The 19,848-nt window shown below is 47.9% G+C and overlaps 2 protein-coding genes and 1 pseudogene across 2 annotated transcripts; all 3 read right to left on the bottom strand.

Annotated features, from left to right (window-relative positions):
• Nucleotides 1-6,149: 6,149 nt before the first annotated feature.
• On the bottom strand, nt 6,150-12,091 carry LOC123051332 (U4/U6 small nuclear ribonucleoprotein Prp31 homolog; annotated as a pseudogene).
• Nucleotides 12,092-14,325: 2,234 nt separating this feature from the next.
• On the bottom strand, nt 14,326-16,135 carry LOC123181367 (dolabradiene monooxygenase-like). Its single transcript, XM_044593626.1, has 2 exons — nt 15,251-16,135; nt 14,326-15,026 (listed from the first exon to the last, which is right to left on the bottom strand). Exons 1-2 carry the CDS (start codon nt 16,133-16,135, stop codon nt 14,400-14,402), a joined length of 1,512 nt encoding a protein of 503 aa, XP_044449561.1. The 3' UTR covers nt 14,326-14,399.
• A 1,015-nt stretch (nt 16,136-17,150) lies between these two features.
• LOC123181362 (desmethyl-deoxy-podophyllotoxin synthase) lies at nt 17,151-19,176 on the bottom strand. Its single transcript, XM_044593625.1, has 2 exons — nt 18,183-19,176; nt 17,151-17,980 (listed from the first exon to the last, which is right to left on the bottom strand). Exons 1-2 carry the CDS (start codon nt 19,068-19,070, stop codon nt 17,354-17,356), a joined length of 1,515 nt encoding a protein of 504 aa, XP_044449560.1. The 5' UTR covers nt 19,071-19,176; the 3' UTR covers nt 17,151-17,353.
• Nucleotides 19,177-19,848: the final 672 nt, after the last annotated feature.

The raw sequence follows: 19,848 nt of genomic DNA, 5'->3' as shown, positions 1-19,848 counted from the left end.
CAGAAAAGCTACAGCAAACGAACTACGCGATCTTTGAGCTATGCTTAGGATTGGGTCTTGTCCATCACATCATTCTCCTAATGATGTGATCCCGTTATCAATGACATCCGATGTCCATAGTCAGGAAACCATGACTATCTTTTGATCAATGAGCTAGTCAACTAGAGGCTCACTAGGGACGTGTTGTGGTCTATGTATTCACACATGTATTACGATTTCCGGATAACACAATTATAGCATGAACAATAGACAATTATCATGAACAAAGAAATATAATAATAACCATTTTATTATTGCCTCTAGGGCATATTTCCAACAACCTCAAGTATCCGTGGGTATAATTATACGATATGCATCACACAATCTCAGATTCATCTATTCAACCAACACAAAGGACCTCAAAGAGTGCCCCAAAGTTCTACCGGAGAATCACGACGAAAACGTGTGCCAACCCCTATGCATAGGTTGATGGGCGGAACCCGCAAGTTGATCACCAAAACATACATCAAGTGAATCACGTGATATCCCATTGTCACCACAGATACGCACGGCAAGACATACATCAAGTTTTCTCAAATCTTTAAAGACTCAATCCGATAAGATTACTTCAAAGGGGAAACTCAATTCATTACAAGAGAGAAGAGGGGGAGGAGAAACATAGGATCCAACTATAATAGCAAAGCTCGCGATACATCAAGATCGTGCCAAATCAAGAACACAAGAGAGAGAGAGAGAGATCAAACACATAGCTACTAGTACATACCCTCAGCCCCGAGGGAGAACTACTCCCTCCTCGTCATGGAGAGCACCGGGATGATGAAGATGGCCACCGAAGAAGGATTGCCCCCTCCTGTAGGGTGCCGGAACGGGTCTAGATTGGTTTTTGGTGGCTACGGAAGCTTCTGGCGGTGGAACTCCTGATCTATTCTGTGTTATGGAAGTTTTAGGGTATGACGATATATATGGGTGCAAGAAGTACGTCGGAGGAGCCACGGGGGCCCCACGAGGCAGGGGGCGCGCCCTAGGGGGGTGGGCGCGCCCCCACCCTCGTGAGCACCTCCCGTATCTCCTGACGTGGAGTCCAAGTCTATCTGGTGGCTTTCGTTCCAAAAATAACTTCTCCAGTTGATTTCGTTCCGTTTTGACTCCGTTTGATATTCCTTTTCTTCGAAACACTGAAATAGGCATAAAATAGCAAATCTGGGCTGGGCCTCCGGTTAATAGGTTAGTCCCAAAAATAATATAAAAGTGGAAAATAAAGCCCAATATTGCGCAAAACAGTAGATAGTATAGCATGGAGCAATCAAAAATTATAGATACGTTGGAGACGTATCATCCAGCATCACCCCTGTTGTAGGAGTCGACAGCACTATCGTTGATCTCATTGCTTCTCTGTCCACCAGGGGTTCAACGAGCAGTCCCCCAGCCATTACGGAGGTTATACCTACAACAAGTGATGTCGTTGTTGTGCGTGAAGACACCCTCCCTGCAACAAGTGTCTGCTCCGACACAGCGCACAACACCTGCTCGACCTCAGGTCTGGGCACCTCCGTTGGCACCATCCAGGCTACCGTGGTACCCCTTTACATGGCGGTCGTGCTCCCGTTCAATCCGCAGTTTCTGAAATCTGTGTCTTCTGTGATGTGCAACCTGCCAGCGGTCATGACGGAGATGGACTCAACAGCCTTGCTCAAGCTCCTGCCCACTTTGGAGTATCCTTGTGACACAAGCCCATCATTAGTAGTGACAGTCAGAATCCTACCTTCCGATGTTACATTTTATGATTTCCTGACATTGCCATGGGATCCTGGACAACCAGCAATATATTTATCTGCATTAATCCATGCTCAAGGCTATGAGGCGAACAAGGCAGAATTCTTGCCTACTGTTCAAGTGCTTGGGTGGGACCTGATTAGTGGTTTCCATCATGAGAAGCCATGGGACCCTGGAACTTCCTTGCTGACCGCACAATCTCGCATTACATACATGATGGGTTCTATGCAGGACAATTTCCATCTGCCATTGGTTTTCTGTCTTCAATGTGTGCAGCTAACAAATGCAGTATTTGAAGCTCCTCCTTGCTGGGAACGACACAGAATTAGGATATTTTGGAGTGGTGTTGCACCCAGTTTTCTAATGACCAAATTTACTACAGGAGGACTTGAATGAGAAGCCAAAGTACAACGTTCCTGTTACATCTCTTGAAAGTGGATATGAGCTTCTGCACACATCACTCCTTTGGCGGACAAGTGCATTCTGTATCTTTCTTTGTTGCTCTTCTCGGTTTCAATGGAAGGTAGCCTGGCTGTTCTATCACCTACATGACTGTTACCTAGTGGCACTACTTCGACCGCCGATGCCGATAAAATATTTCACTCAAGTTGGGATATATAAAGTTCACAAACAAGAGAGTGAAGGGAGCCATAGTCTTCTTGCAACTAGTGAATTAGCACTTTGCTCTATGTATAAAAGAATGCTACAGGTCCATGAAGTTGTTCCTGGAAGCCCTTTATTGATCAAGCTTGTAGGACTTATTCCTGGAGATGAACTATTACGGGGTAGTATAGTACTGCTACAGTCAGTTGGGTCTAGGCAATTCTTGCAACATGAGCTGCTGCAGCTGTGGCCTCTGTCACATCAAGAAAATGCCAAGAATGGGGCTATACAGGAAGATAAACTATTGGAATTGATGGGGACATTAGTGGTCCTGAAGCCTTGGCTTGCTTGGAAATGCTCCTCTTTGGAAGAAAAATTTAGGTTGCCAAATTTTGTTCCAAGAGCTCTGTGTGACACATCACCATGGAATCCAGGGGATAGCAAGATCGGGTTGTCGAATATCGTGGTGATATCTCAGTGTGTTACACGTTATGAATTTTTGGCATTGCGATGAAGCCGGGACAACAAGCAAATAATTGTCACATGTGTCGAGAGAGCATTGCCTCAGCGGCAGTTATATGTGCTCGATATATCCTTGTTATTTGTCTCAAACAACTTCCAGTCCAGAGTACAAATCATTCCTGGTCCATCTGCTATGGAATTCTTTGGTCTGAGCATCTGTGGGGAGTTCTCATTGTGTCAATGGAGCTCTATAATGCTTGGTTTCAGTTGTCAACTCCTTTTGACAGGAGAATATTGTTTCAGCAGGGGGAGATGTGCAAGCAGTGTATCCAACCATCAGCCATAAGAATGATTAACATCTATCTGCAGCTACAAATGTTTATAACAAAGGGCAAGCTTGTAACAGGTCATGAACTAGCATGGTCCACATGCATTGTTGAAGCTCGTGAACCATTTGGTCTGGAGGATGATGCTTTTATGCTGCTACTCATGCGATCTCAACTGAACTATACTTGCACGGGACACCAATGGAAGCTTTCCTGGTTCTTGTGTCACACAATTCTATTTTGCACTCCTGGAAGGATCTATCCTTGGGGTTCTCACCAATGTCAGTGGCGCTTGTGCCTTCTGCTAGAATGCTCTGCAGCTGTAATGGTACACTGTTCTGCTGATGCTTACAAGTCTAGAAACCCATTCTTTGAAGCAATGGAATCCACACGAGCTTCTAGTCCAGCCACATCAGCACAAAAATTGTGCAATGACAGGTCGGAGTATCATGGTGCCCACCTCCGCCCAACACCACTACTACCTCAATGCCATCGTGGACAAGATTCACATCATCCACACTTTGTACCAAGATCAAATCTACCTCGACCTTGGCTACTACCGTGAAGGCTACAACCACTCTAGCAGTGCCATGGGACCCTGGGAAAAAACTCTCCAGTGTGGGCGTCGGCTTGTGGTCAAGCCGATTTTTAAAGGAGGAAGGTATGTCACGGGAATAACTTGCCATGAGGAGCCCAAGACCAGCCCACAAGGCCCAAGGGAGAGTGACCTGCCTATATAAACTACACTTCATCTCTAAGAGAGGGACATTGAAGAACTGAGGACTGAACCGGCCGCCGTTGGGCGTTTCCCCTCTCCCACCCCCTGGCTCTCGATTCCCCGAACCCCCTTCTTGCTGCTACTACCTGTATCTTGTATCCCAGATTCATAGCATTTGAGTGAACAATATATCCTAGATCGAGCTTCGTATCACATCGGCGGCGGCGTGGGACAGCAAAGGGAGAGATGCCGGCGGGCTCGCGACGGCCGCGGCCGACATCGCTGGAGGCGCTGGGGACGGGCTGGGGTGCGAGACTTGATGGAGAAGAAAGAGGGGAAGGGGATGGAGAGCCGAGCTAGGAGATGAAGGTGACGACTGTGATTGCTTCTTTTTTTCCGTCAGTGGAGCTGTGGAAGGGCCGACGGTTGCGTGCTCCTTCGCCGGCTTCCGGCTTATAAGGGCTTGGGCTCGGTCGGCCGCATCACTTGATCCGAGTCCAGCCTGGACTCGGCCCAAAACTCGGACATGTGTGATTGCTTGCTTGGGTCGCCTCTCCCTGTTGGGCCTGGACTGGTCTTGGGCTGAGTCCAGGCTGCCTTCCTTGTCTGTCTTTAGATAAATTTTCTTTTGCTAAAAAAGAGATAAATTTTCTACTTCATTAGATGCTGGTTGCCATTTGTGGCTGGGTTTACCCCATGACCAGTTTGTTATTCCTATAAACCAAGCTTTTACTTCCCAATAAAGTTTTGGTTTACCACTAAAAAAAGATACACAAGAGCCTTTCGCTAAAAAAAGATAAACAAGAGCCTTGTCTAAAAAAAGATAAACAACAACTCGAAAGCGTCCGTTCCATGTTCTAAAAAAACATTCATCGGTGAAACCAGGTCTTGGAGGTCCAGGTAGGCACCGTCGTGGGCCATCTCAAGGAATTGGGCGAGGAGGCGGTGAAAGTGTTCTAAGGAAGAGGTCATCTGGCAATGCCGGTCTCTACGAGGAAGATTTTAATGATACAACACAACATCTAGTCCCCGGAAGAATATTTTGGGAGATGTGGGAGATGGTAGTGATCTGAATGGAGGAACGGGCATGGACTCGAAGAATCTTGGTATGAATGGGACCGAGCCGCTATTTTCGCATATATTTGGCTTTTTTTCTGTATACGCTATTCTGAAATATAGCGTGCTATAACTTGTGTAGCATTTGAAGGACCTCACTATATTTTGTAGAGCGCTATTTTTTTCGTTGGTCCCATGTTAATGTAAATGAGATATTACATATTCATTCAATTAGAAGGTCGTGTCATAGTTCTAATTGTGTAGCGGCACCCATCAGATGCAGAGTTCATGACACTATCCATAACTCTGGGTGGATGCATACACTATGGCATGGATCGAATGGGCAGTACATCATCGAAAGGGCAGTGCAAGCTCAGGTAAGGGTTCTGCAAACGACGATGAGGTTGATGACCTTAATGCCTAGCAAACGATTGCAGGTCACATCTAGACTCTACTCGTGGTAGTTCAAAGAATACTAGATCTGATAAGAGTGATGAATCATCTATGGGTGTTGCAACCTCTAACAAATGGTACCATAATGATGAGGACTTAATGTCCAACAAACATTGTTGGTCACATCTAGACCCAATAATCATCAAGATCTAGCTGGGAAGGAGGCTAATGATAATAGTGATGACAACTTCATGTAGTGTCTATGGCGATGCAGTAGCATTTTGTCCTATCTCAGCTACGACACAACTAAGAGGTTTCGTGATCTACCGTTACCAAAATACCACAACGTAAGAGCACCATTAACTTTTCATGGTTTTATCTAGATCACAACATCATGATGATGAACAGGAAGAATAACTATTTCCCTAAAAAATGTAGTAAATCACAATTATCCATCTTGTGTGGAGCTCAACACGGTTGAATGGTATGGAAGGATCCATCAGTGTAACGTGTAACACATAATGCCAAATGTTTGGAATGCAACAGTTTCAGAGAAGGTAATTCCAGTAGGTTTTCTAAAAAAAATTCCACACTCGAAGCATTGGTAAATGTTGTGTACTGCCTCACTTCATACATTGTGGTGTTGTAGTGCGCTAAATGTACTTACACTACAAACCACGCGATACAACTGAGAAGGTTGTGTGCAAGTGCATCCCAAGAGTTCTTGAGAGTTGTGTGCGGAATGGGATGAAATCGCTGGGACCAAGAAACAATCCTCTCTTCTGATCTCAATCATCGGGTCCTTTCATTTTCAGATTCTAACCTCTATTGATCCGAGAAAATGTGCCCGTCTCGGAGAAGTAGGTGCTCTGGGTTCCACTTCGAAGAAGGTTACCGTGGGCCTGTCGGTTTGACAGCTCTATTCCCTGCAAGTGAAAACAATTAATGGAATGTTAGAAACATGGGAGCGATGCCAACCATTTTATGAGTTAACCTGTTTAAAAATACAAAATAGGGCAATCAGACTAACTGAAACGATATAATGGTGTCAAAGATGGGTACATCCTAGGTACTGATTACCATCTATACAGAAGGTGCTAAATGTATGCAAAGATGGTACAAACTAACATCAAACCAATCTTGTTCGGTAGCATGGGTAAAACTAACATATAACAAAGTATATTGATATAGAGCTCAGCGAAACAAAGATGGTCATGGAGGAGGAGGGCTCTCGTGACCTGCCTGGCGACCCGCCGGGCGACGGCGGCAACTCCTTCTCCATCACTGCCTCTCCACCTCCGCCACTCCCACCACCACTCTCCCTGACCCCCTGACGGCGCTACGGATTCGCCGGTGCATCCAAATTCCGTGATATTATACGCTCTATGACACATAAACCTCCTTATATCTTAATCAAAACAACCACCATACCTACCTATTATGACATTTCCATAACCATTTCGAGATATATTGCCATGCAACATTCCACCATTTCATTTATGACACGCCTCATCATTGTCATATTGCTTTGCATTATCATGTAGTTGACATCGTATTCGTGGCAAAGCCACCATGCATAATTTATCATACATGTCACTCTTGATTCATTGCCCTTCCCAGTACACCGTCGGAGGCATTCATATAGAGTCATATTTTGTTCTAGTATCGAGTTGTAATCATTGAGTTGTAAATAAATAGAAGTGTGATGACCATCATTAATAGAGCATTGTCTCAAAAAAAGAAAGGCCAAATAAAAAACCCAAAAAGGGAAAAAAAGAATAAATAAAAAGGGACAATGCTACTATCCTCTTTTTCCACACTTGTGCTTCAAAGTAGCACCATGATCTTTATGATAGAGAGTCTCTTCTTTTGTCACTTTCATATACTAGTGAGAGTTTTTCATTATAGAACTTGGCTTGTATATTCCAACAATGGGCTTCCTCAAATGCCCTAGGTCTTCGTGAGCAAGCAAGTTGGATGCACCCCCACTTAGTTTCTTTTGTTGAGCTTTCACACATTTATAGCTCTAGTGCATCCGTTGCATGGCAATCCCTACTCTTTACATTGACATTAATTGATGGGTATCTCCTTAGCCCGTTAATTAGCCGCGTCAATGTGAGACTTTCTTTTTTTGTCTTCCCCACATAACCTCCATCATATTATTCTATTCCATCATATTGCTATATTCATGGCTCACGCTCATGTATTGCGTGAAAGTTGAAAAAAGTTTGAGATAACTAAAGTATGAAACAATTGCTTGGCTTCTCATCGGGGTTGTACATGATGAGAGCATTCTTGTGTGACGAAAATGGAGCATTACCAAACTATATGATTTTGTAGGGATGAACTTTCTTTTGCCATGTTATTTTGAGAAGACATGATTGCTTAGTTAGTATGCTTGAAGTATTATTATTTTTATGTCAATATTAAACTTTTGTCTTGAATCTTTCGGATCTGAATATTCATTCTAGAATAAATAAAATTACATTGAGAATTATGCTAGGTAGCATTCCACATCAAAAATTCTGTTTTTATCATTTATCTACTCGAGGACGAGCAGGAATTAAGCTTGGGGATGCTTGCTACGTCTCCAAGGTATCTATAATTTTTGATTGTTCCATGTTATTATATTATCTATTTTGGATGTTTAATTAGCTTTATTATACACTTTTATATTTTTTGGGACTAACCTACTAACTCAAGGCCCAGTGCAAATTGCTGTTTTTTGCCTATTTCAGTGTTTCGCAGAAAAGGAATATCAAACGGAATCCAAACGGAATGAAACCTTCGGGAGAGTTATTTCTGGAACAAACATGATCCAGGGGACTTGGAGTAGACGTTAAGAAAGAAGCGAGGCGGCCACGAGCCAGGGAGGCGCGCCTGCCCCCTAGGCACGCCCCCATCCTCGTGGGCCCCTCGCGGCTCCACCGACCTATTTCTTCCTCATATATACCCTAAAAACATCCAGGAGCACCACGAAACCCTATTTCCACCACCGCAACCTTCTGTATCCAAGAGATCCCATCTTGGGGCCTTTTCCGGAGCTCCGCCGAAGGAGGGATCGATCATGGAGAGCTTCTACATCAACACCATAGCCTCTCCGATGATGTGTGAGTAGTTTACCATAGACCTTCGGGTCCATAGTTATTAGCTAGATAGCTTCTTCTCTCTCTTTGGATCTCAATACAAAGTTATCCTCGATCTTCTTGGAGATCTATTCGACGTAATTCTTTTTGCGGTGTGTTTGTCGAGATCCGATGAATTGTGGGTTTATGATCAAGTTTATCTATGAACAATATTTGAGTCTTCTCTGAAATCTTGTATGTATAATTGGTTATCTTTGCAATTCTCTTCGAATTATCAGTTTGGTTTGGCCTACTAGATTGATCTTTCTTTTAATGGGAGAAGTGCTTAGCTTTGGGTTCAGTCTTGCGGTGTCCTTTCCCAGTGACAGCAGGGGCAACAAGGCACGTATTGTATTATTGCCATCAAGGATAAAAAGATGGAGTTTATATCATATTGCTTGAGTTTATCCCTCTACATCATGTCATCTTGCCTAATGCATTACTCTGTTCTTATGAACTTAATACTCTAGATGCATGCTGGATATCGGTCAATGTGTGGAGTAATAATAGTAGATGCAGAATCGTTTTGGTCTACTTGTCGTGGACGTGATGCCTATATACATGATCATGCCTAGATATTCTCATAATTATGCACTTTTCTATCAATTGCTCGACAGTAATTTGTTCACCCACCGTAATACTTATGCTATCTTGAGAGAAGCCACTAGTGAAACCTATGGCCCCCGGGTCTATCTTTTATCATATAAGTTTCCAATCTATTTTTATTTTGCAATCTATTTTTATTTTGCAATCTTTACTTTTAATCTATATCATAAAAATACCAAAAATATTTATCTTAGTATCTCTATCAGATCTCACTCTCGTAAGTGACCTGAAGGGATTGACAACCCCTTTATCGCATTGGTTGTGAGGTTCTTATTTGTTTGTGTTGGTACGAGGGACTTGCGTGTAGTCTCCTACTGGACTGATACCTCGGTTCTCAAAAACTGAGGGAAATACTTACGCTACTTTGCTGCATCACCCTTTCCTCTTCAAGGAAAACCAACACAGTGCTCAAGAGGTAGCACGCCACCACCCAGATGACGACGCCCTCCACCGCACCACCGGCCACCGTCTACTCCCCGGCAGAGATCACCGGGGTCCTCAACGATCCCATCACCGTTGTCCAGGGGATATGGCTATACCTAGCCGGCCACTACGGGCCGCCAGCCGCCTCGTCCGGGCCAGCCGCCCTGTCGTGGTATTCGACACCCGCGGCGCTGACCGGGCCTCTACACCACCACTGGCCGCTTCAGCCGCCACCCGCCGTCGCGCCCCAATGGCCGTAGTGGCCGGCGCCGGCCCTCGCCGCATCACCCACGCCACCTGGGTCCTCGCCGGCACCGCCCTGGCAGCCTTGGCAGCCGCCGCGCCCCGGGGCCACCACGACGCTGGTCAGGCCGCTGCAGCCCTTGCTGCATCTACAGCCAGCCCCCGCCACCGCTCTAATCTGGCCACAATGGTCGGCCACGGCCATCGCCGTGCCTGCCCCCTCTGCCGTTTCCAGGCTGCCGCCGCCGGCGCCTCCGCCGCCCAGCACCGGGCTGACTACAACCGCGGCGGCGGGCGTGCCGATTCAGCAAGTGCGGTTCCCACCCTCGTCGTCCCAGCTTCCGGCCTGGTTGGTCGGGACGTCACCGCCGCCAGTCTACACCATGGTCGTGGACCAGCCGGCGCCCTGCCTGCCGTACGACGGGCCCTCCGGCTCCGCGGGTTCGCACGCTGGCTTCGACGGACCACCGCATCCCTGCGGACCACCTGTGCACACCGGACCAATGCCATCCTCTTCACTGCTCCGAACCGCCGAGCCGTACACTCACGGCGGTCATGCTCAGACACCACCGCGCTTCGCCAAGCTCACCTTCGCCACCTACGACGGCACCGAGGACCCCCTCAACTGGCTCAACCAGTGTGAGCAATTCTTCCGGGGACAACGGACGCTCGCGTCGGACCGCACCTGGCTCGCCTCTTATCACCCCCGTGGCACTGCACAGACGTGGTACTACGCCCTCGAGAAGGACGAGGGCCGCATGCCCCCATGGGAGCGTTTTCGCGAGTTCTGCCTCCTTCGATTCGGACTACCGATACGTGGGAGCCGGCTGGCGGAGCTTAGCCCAGTGGGTTGTGGCCCAAGTTATCTTATCGTTATTAGGGGCTTAGCCTAATTATTTTATCGTTATTAGGGTCGTTTGCCTAGGAGTCAAGTAAACCTCTCTATATAAGGAGAGGAGATGTATCAATCTAATCAAGCAAGAAGCAACCAGTATTTGTTCGGCTTCCCTTAGGGAGCCGGGAAACCTAACCCTAGCCGCCCCTTGAGCCGCCGTCGCCTCTTCTCCACCACGCAAGGACGGCGCCCAGCCGCCGGCCGCCGCGCCCTCGGCCTCGTCTTCCTCCATCTTTTCCCTACAGTCTACGCCCTAGAACCGGTAGAACCCTAACTCCTAACATACAAACTAACATCAAACTAGTCCTGTATCGTAGCACGGGTAAAACTAACAACATAACAAAAGTATCTTGTTCGATGATTTCACACAAGCAAAATCTAGGGCCTTCTAGTGCAGCAAAAAGACAAAAACAAAAAAACAATGGATGCACTGCCTTTTCTGACTCCTCCACATGTGCAGGTCAAGCAACAACTAAGCCATGATCCCATGTACAAGATAAAAATTATGTAGCGATCAAGAGTAGCAGCCATAATCCCATGTTAAACAACTGGATCGGCTTAAGATCATGCATAACCCTGATTACCTAGCTTTGAAGTGAACCAGAGAAAAGTAAACTCACCTGAACTGGTGTAAAGGCCAAACTAGATGTCATTCCAGATGTTGCACCACTGCTACCATAACGCCTCTCCTTAAATCTGACATAAGAAAGTAATAGGAATCAAAGAGATATAGCAGTGCATGATATCATGAAAGAGGTACAAATAGAAATAGAAACAACAATGTGAGGATAACTAAGAGAACTGGTACAGGGTGCAAATACTCCCTAACATACAAAATGCACGTGACCTAAGATTTGTGCAGGTAAGCATAGGCATAAAGCACTACATTTAAATATTATGCTCTGGGAATCAAGGTGGTATAACACAATGACGAGAAGGCTGTGCAAACTAGTTCTAGTTGTATGCCTTGACAGATTAAAATTGAGGATCATCTAAGTTCCAATGTGTTATGCTTTTTCCTCCAATAATTTGAAGTTTTGAACAAGCTCGTGTTGAATTTGGAAACAGTCAGAAAGAACACATTACACTACAAGTTTTACTATGCTCTGGGGAGTAAAGGGCAGAAGGGGCTAAGTAGTAGTAATGTGCTTTATCTGTTGACATCGAACGGCAAGGAAAAGGAAGTAAGAAAATAAGAAACTGTGGGAAGAATAAAGAAAGGATACTTTTTTGCCGCTTTAGCAGCAAGTATGTTTTTGCGCAGCTGAGACACGTAGCTTCCCACTTCCGGCCTGCCCAAGCATGCCATAGCCTTCCCCCAAACCATCACCTGGTGATACCAAGATGGTGATCATGTCAATATTAAGGTATAGTGAAACTAAACTACATAACTAACAAAATGCTATTCAAACCATCCTTCGAAAACCAACTGACCTAACGAGCTCTCCTCTGGTATACCAAACTGCATTCGGTTTGCAAGCTTCTTCATATCAGTCATCGCATATCTGCAGAACCAAGTTCCAAAAATCACGACAAGATACCATGCCGTGTATGTGATGAATTAAGCTTCAGCATAGAACGCCAATTAGTAAGTAGTTAAGACAAAACTAAGCATGAGGCTGTTCAATATGTTCTTTTTAGAAACACTTACCTTTCTTTCGTTTTACGATGGCGGCGACCCCCCCCCCTCTTCTTTTTAGGCTCCGAGTCTTGAATAGGAAGTGGTTTTCGAAGCTTTGCAGGAGGTTGTTCTTGCAACTTCTTGATCTTCTTATGAATTACTTCTAACAATTTGCGAAGAGGCTCTCTGGGAGCGGGCCAGTGGTCTTTGGGATGAGCGGTGGCGGCGGTGGAACCGAGAGACAAACCCTAATCACCAGAAGAAGGGAGAGGAGAAAAGCCACGCGTCGGTACGTGGCCAGCGCTGTCTCTCGATCAGGGGAAAGGTTTGGCGAATTTGACGCCAAGTCCAAGTCGTGGCAAACCCGGAGTACCACCATACACGGAGCCAACCAGGTGATACTACTTTTCTTAACTCTTCTGTTCTACGGATTTAATTTAGGAGGCCACTACGCGACGGCCGGCGGATCTTTTAAAAAGATCCGCCGCCTCGCCGGTCGTTGGATGTGGCATAATCGTGTGGCTCAACGTCTCTCTTTACTTCGCAACAAAGGTCTTGTTGCGAAAACATTTACAATAAATATTATGTCGTAGAATATATTTTTTGCAACATATGATGTGTTGCAGGATTTTTTTTGCAACATAGTTTTTGTTGTAGATTTGTTTTTTTGCAATAGAGATTTTGTTGCAGTTTTTTTTTGCAACAGAGTTGATATTACAAAAGATTGTCTAAGTTGCAGTCGTCGTTCGTTGTTATGGTTCGGAACACCACCATTGTTGCAGGATAAGATAGAGGACACATGGTTGACAAGAGAAATAACGGAGTATGTGTGGAGCGTGCATGACGACGCATGGATCAAGGCGATCCAACGACTGTTATGCGTAGGCCGGTGAATCTTTTAAAAAGGTCTGTCGGCTCACGAGCCATCGGATCAAGTGGATTGAGCGACCAAGCGTCACTTTTTATCATTGCAACATAGGTCGTGTTGCAGGAAATTTTCTGCATCACGGGTCATGTTACAGAATTTTTGCAATGTATGTCAAGTTGCACTTTTTTTTACAGCACATGTCTTTTTATAGTTTTTTTTTTGGTAACAGAGTTTTTGTTGCAATTTAATTTTTTTTACAATATGTTTCTGCAACATAAGTCTTGTTACAATATGTTGCAGAGAATATTGTAAAGGATAGTGAACAGCGCTCAGCAGTCACGTTGATCGAAAGAAAGAAAAAGATGAAACCGTCCAGGTAGGACACGAGTCACATGAACGAGCCGGCGGATCCGCCGGTTGAAGCCAAGCTTTTTCCTTTAATTTAACTCCCATATAAAAATATTTTTATCAGTTGTATGTACGTCATGTACTTCTGTACTATACTAGTGTACAAAATTGTTCCTTTTTTTTGCAAAACTACTGAATTGTTCCGTTGCACGAGTTTAATTTAATTCCCGCAAATGTTTTTCTCTCTATTTTTTCACCAAGTTTAATTCTCTCTGGTCCGGCTCTGTACCACATTTGGTATATTTGATCGCTAGACAGTGTGGGGTTGGTAAGTCACGTCCCTGTCAAATTATCATAGTCACGACCATGTCATGATACACACACGATAATATATGATAATATAACGACATACTCCTTTAATCCCTTTTAGTATTCTATACATCCGTATCTAGATAAATTTAAAACAAGTAATTTGCGATGCAGGGAGTGCTATTTTGTATGTTGAATTCCATCTTGATTGGCGACCACATGTCATACATATATGTATAGGTCTTTATCCTATATGTAGAATGTACCACTGCTTCTGCGTTTACAAGCATTGGTTTGTTGTGTCATTCATTGCAATCTCTCTTTCAATTCGAGGATCCATAAAAGTGTTTTTATAGTCATCTTCGAATATATATATGAAAGTTGGTATTTATGATCTACAATGATCCCTCTTAAACATTCATGGCTGAATGATTAAAGCGCCCAACTCATAATTGATAAACTTGCGGGTTCAATTCCAGCTGGATGCACACGAACGGGAACATTTCACAAGTCTATTGGAACTGGCTCTCGATCCATGAAATCTCATGTTGTGAAATTTTGCAGTTTATTTCTAGCGTGGGAATAATTATAATTTTACAATATACATCCAATTCTTACAATTTATGTCGACTAGACTCCGAGAATAGGCACCCGAAGGACAGGCTGCAACAAGAGTTGGTCCTTCCGCCTCGCGGTGAGGCCGAATGCCTCGGTCATGTTGAGCTTCGCCGAGCGTGGTCCTGGCCGCTGCCAATCGAAGTGGAAGAGCAAGCTCGCGAGCGGGAGCTCTACGTTGGCGAGGCCGAACGCCATCCCAGGGCACATCCTGCGGCCGGCGCCGAAAGGCAGGAACCCGAAGTCGACGCCCCCGAAGTCGGCCACCGCCGCCTCCCCCTTGAACCTTTCCGGCCAGAACTCCTCGGGCGCGTCGGGCCAGTAGCGCTCGTCTCGGCCCAGCGCCCAGGCATTGACCAGCACCTGGGTGCCCCGCGGCACGTCGTACCCCAGCACCTGGCACGCTTCCTGGCACTCGCGGAACAATAGCGGTAGGGGCGGGTGCAGCCGCAATGTCTCCCAAATGACCAGGCGTAGGTATGTGAGCTCTCTTAGATCTTGCTCGGACACAGTGCCGCAAGCATGGAAGGCTCCCCGCACCTCGGCCGTCGCCTTGTGCATGGCCCTCGGGTTCTTGACCAGCTCTGCCATGGCCCATTCCAGCGTCGTAGCTGCTGTTTCACTCCCTGCGCCTAATATGTCCTATCCTCAAAACATGGGATTTTTTAGGTTAACAATCCGCACGAAAAACATATGTATTCTTGAAACCTAAAACTGTGCACGGTTAATTTCTTGTACGATCCATATTTGGACCGAAAAATCACTTTGAAATAGATAGTTCGTCCAGAACAAAACAAGAACATCACATGACCACGATAGGCGATATATAGCACTGATGCAAAGAGCCAAAGAGACTACTTAATTACCATGATGACGGATTTGATGGCGTCCATGTCGAGCGGAAACTGGAGGCCACCTTCCTTCCGGATACTCAGCAGCACGTCAAGCAGGTCCTCGCCGCCGTCCATCCTCTCCAGGTGCTCCTTGACGATGCCGTCGAGAATGCGGTGCACGGTGTCGTGGCACTCCTTGGCGCCGCCGAGCCGCGCGGCGAGCCGCCACGAAGGCCACAGGTCGGCCGGGTTGAACCCCGCCGCGAGCTGCATGGAGCGGTCGAGCTCCCGGAGGAGCGCGTCGCGCTCCCTGCACCGGTCGCCAATCACGGCGCGCACCGTGCTGTCCGCCACGAGCGCGGCCAGCAGCGCGCGCATCTCCACGGGGCGCGCGGCCGCCGCGGCCTCGCCGACGCCGCGGAGCGCTGCGGCGACCTCCTCCTCGCGGATGGCGCGGAAGGAGCGGACGCGGCGCGCGGTGAAGAGCTCCACGACGGCGATCTTCCGGAGCTGGCGCCAGTAGTCCCCGTAGGGCGCGAACACGATGTCGCGGCCGCCGCTGGTGAGCACGCGCATGGTGGCGCTCACGGGCCGCATCGCGAACGCCTTGTCGTGGGTCTTCATCACCTCGCGCGCCCCCTCCCGGGAGGACACCACCACCGTGGGCACCTCGCCGAGCCGGAGCAGCATGGCCGGCCCGTGGCGTCGCGCCAGGTCACACATCGCGCGGTGAGGTAGCTGCCCGGCCAGGACGAGGTGGTGCAGGCTCCCGATCACCGGCAGCTGCCACGGCCCCGGCGGGAGGCGCAGGCCGTGGCCACCATCACCCCGCGCCCCCCAGCGCCTGCGGCCCGCAAGCACGGCGAGCAGCGACAAGAGAGCTATGCCGAGGTAGACGACGACGTAGGCGTCCTCCATTTGCGCTATGGGGCCTGACCAATGCTTCCTTCCATTATATGAAGTGTCGACACCTACATATTGAAATTGAAATTGATGACAAAATTGTGTATGGGCGCCGCAACCGCCGGCCTACAAAATTAGTTGTAGCAGCCTTTTATATGTCACATATGTGGACGCATGCAACGTTAGCAGACTGTAGCCGACTGAACTGAACATTGCACATGCCCTTATACGATTAGCGGGTTGTGGCGGTCGCGCCTCTTGCAGCCCTAGCGGCACGTGTGTGCTCGTAAGCTGGACGTGCATGCCCATGAAATCTCAAGCTTTATCATCGCACCTGTCGTGCTCTGGGGAGCTACTGTGATGAAGCGGTGGCTGAATTCTAGCCTCCCAGAGTTTCTAAGCTGACACAAATTCCTGCCTTGTGGTAGCTCTCTCTTCAACTGCCTATCGTTAGCTCGTTTCCATAAGATATTAGGCATCGCTAACTAGAGTAATTCTGAACTTTTCATGGATGATCAATGAATACATAGTATAGATGCGTAGATGATACCAACGAGTTATAACCTGCTCATCATAGAGACCAAGTGCGTTTACAAATCACTAAAGTAGTAATCTACATCTCTTTATATTTCTTTACAGAGAGAGTATGAATTATGGCGGCTTCTGAATCCGGCAAGTTTGTTGACGGCCACATATGTTGATCTTCTTTTTTACTTTCTTTTGCCAATACACAAAGGTCACATGGGCAGAAGAAGTTGGAATGAGCACAAGGGTACAGGGACAATACAACACATGCCACAGACAAGTATAGTCACTGCAATTTTTGTGTTTAGATTTTGAATCAAATAAATTATGCTCATGTCAAACGTAATATTTAATGAATAGTGTATAACTTTTTAGGAAATTAGTTGGAGATGCTGTATGTTGTGAAACTAAACACATACTACTAAAAATTGTTTCTATGATTTTCATTGTAGGAATATGTTAACATAAAACAATACTTTGGATGGAAGTAATTAACATGTATCAATTGAAACAAAACGTCCGACTATGGTATTATTTCAAGTAGGTTTACAATATATTCAGGAACCACATATTGATCTAGCCCCACTACGCTAGTTATTGCATAATACTAATGATGTTATGCAACAGTAGAACTTTGCAATTTATTTTCTATGTGGGTACAATTATAGTTTTACATTATACGTCCATTTCTTATAGTTTATATATTGACTAGACTCCGGGAATAGGTACGCGAAGGACAGGGCGCAACAGGAGCTGGTCCGTCCGCCGTGCGGTGAGGCCGAACGTCTCTGTCATGTCGAGCTCCGCCGAGCCTGGCCCTGGTGGTTTCCAGTCAAAGTGGAAGAGCATGCTTGCAAGCGGGAGCTCGACGCCGGCGAGGCCAAACGCCATCCCAGGGCACATCCTGCGGCCGGCGCCAAACGGCAAGAACGCAAAGTCACCACCCCCAAAGTCTGCCTTTGCTGCTTCTTCCTCGAACCGTTCCGGTCGAAACTCCTCAGGCGCGTCGGGCCAATAGCGCTCGTCGCGGCCTAGCGCCCAAGCATTGACCAACACCTGCGTGCCCTGCTGCACGTCGTATCCCTGCACTTGGCACGGTTCCTGGCACTCGCGGAACAACAACGGCAGGGGCGGGTGCAGTCGCAACGTCTCTCGAATGACGAAGCGTAGGTATGTGAGCTCGCTTAGGGCGTGCTCGGCCACGGTTCCACTGGCTTGGAAGGCTTGTCGCACCTCAGTTGTCGCCTTCTGCATGGCCATCGGGTTGTTCATCAGCTCTGATATGGCCCACTCAATTGTCGTAGTTGTTGTTTCACTGCCCGCGGAGAATACGTCCTGTCCATAAAACATGAGATTTTTAGATGAATATAATGACCCGCATGAGATAACATGCGTTTTACGATAACTCTGTTCATTTTAACTTAGCAAGCAGTGTTAGCTAGCTTCTACGGAGATGTTTTTATGCATTGCGTATATTTTGTCAATACTAAATGTGCAAGTAAGACCGGCCGCTATGCGAAGAGAATACTGTACTTACCAAGATGATGGCTTTGACGGCGTCCATGTGGATGGGAAACTTGAGACCACCCTCCTTCTGGATCTTGAGCAGCACGTCGAGCAGGTCCTCGGCGTGGTCTCCGCCGCCGTCCATCCTCTGCAGGTGCTCCTCAACGATGCCGTCGAGCATGGTGTACAGGGTGTGGCGGCACTCCTCGGCTCCACTGAGCCACGCAGCAAGCCGTGACGACGGCCACATGTCGGCCAGGTTGAACCCCGACGCGAGCTGCACGATGCGGTCGAGCTCCCGGAGGAACGCGTCGCGCTCCTTGCACCGGTCGCCTATAACGGCGCGCGCCGTGCTGTCCGTCACGAGCGTGGACAGCACCGCGCGCATCTCCACGGGGCGCGTGGCCGCAGCGGCCTCGTCTACGGCGCGGACCGCTGTGGCGACCTCCTCCTCGCGGATGGCGCGGAACGAGAGGACGCGGCGCGCTGTGAAGAGCTCGGACACGGCGATCTTGCGGAGCTGGCGCCAGTACTCCCCGTAGGGCGCGAAGACGATGTCCTGGCCGCCGTAGGAGAGCACGCGCATGGTGGTGCTGAGGGGCCGCGTGGCGAACATGGTGTCGTGGTTCTTCATCACCTCGCGCGCCCCCTCCCGGGAGGACACCACCAGCGTCTTCACCTGGCCGAGCTGGAGCAGCACGGCCGGCCCGTAGCGTCGCGACAGGTCGCGCATCGCGCGGTGAGGGAGCTGCCCGGCTAGGACGAGGTGGTGCAGGCTGCCGATCACCGGCAGCTGCCACGGCCCAGGCGCCATACGCAGGCCGTCGCCACGCGCCCCCCAGCGCCGGCGGCCCGCAATCATGATGAGCAGCGAAACGAGAGCTACGGCGAGGCAGACCGTGATGAAGGTGTCCTCCATTTGCGCTCTCCCTGGCGACTCTGGGTCCGAGCTAAGGAATGTAGTGTCACCTAAGGAATTTCGCTTCGTGTGTTTGCAAGTTGTGAGTTGTGACAGATGAATCCGATCTCAACTGAAATTTATAAGATGATCACAACCTGCGCGTGCATGTGGTGGGCTTCAAGCTTGGACTGCATGGTCATGGGTCAACATTTCACGGCTCTTTTCCGGCCACGGTGACGCCAGCACTAGACACGCGTCATCCATTTAGACATCTTAACCGAAAATTTCCACGTGCATGGGCGGTACGTACATGCATGCTTGACTTGTACACTGAAGGTGCCCAAGAAATTTCAAGCTTTATGGTGACATGTACGTCGGCACGTACGACGGTACGAGGCCTGAATCCCGCGTGCATGCATGCAACATGGGCCGGATAGAGCCAAGTCTACCGTCTCCAGCACGCCTCACCTGACCAGAACCAAATATCTTCCCGCAGCAAGTGCGTGCGCATCACCGCAAAAATCAAGTCTACCGTCTCCAGCACGCCTCACCTGACCAGATGCAACTATCTTTCCACAGCAAGTACGTTCGCACCACCATTGTTGACCGAGAACAAAGAGAAGCTCCAAGGAAGCAGATCAACTGTGTGATGTGGTACAAAGTAGAAGCTGCTTCTCTGATGAATTTTTTCTAGAATAAAACGAACACGAGCCATCGAATATCTGATGGACGACACAAATTTATCACGTGGCAGCTAGTAGAGAGCCAATATCTGGCGATAGAACGTCGGGGAGGC

Source organism: Triticum aestivum, chromosome 1A, assembly GCF_018294505.1.
Source record: "Triticum aestivum cultivar Chinese Spring chromosome 1A, IWGSC CS RefSeq v2.1, whole genome shotgun sequence".
In the NCBI taxonomy this organism is placed as follows: Eukaryota; Viridiplantae; Streptophyta; class Magnoliopsida; order Poales; family Poaceae; genus Triticum; species Triticum aestivum.
This window is presented reverse-complemented; position numbering and strand designations above follow the sequence as displayed.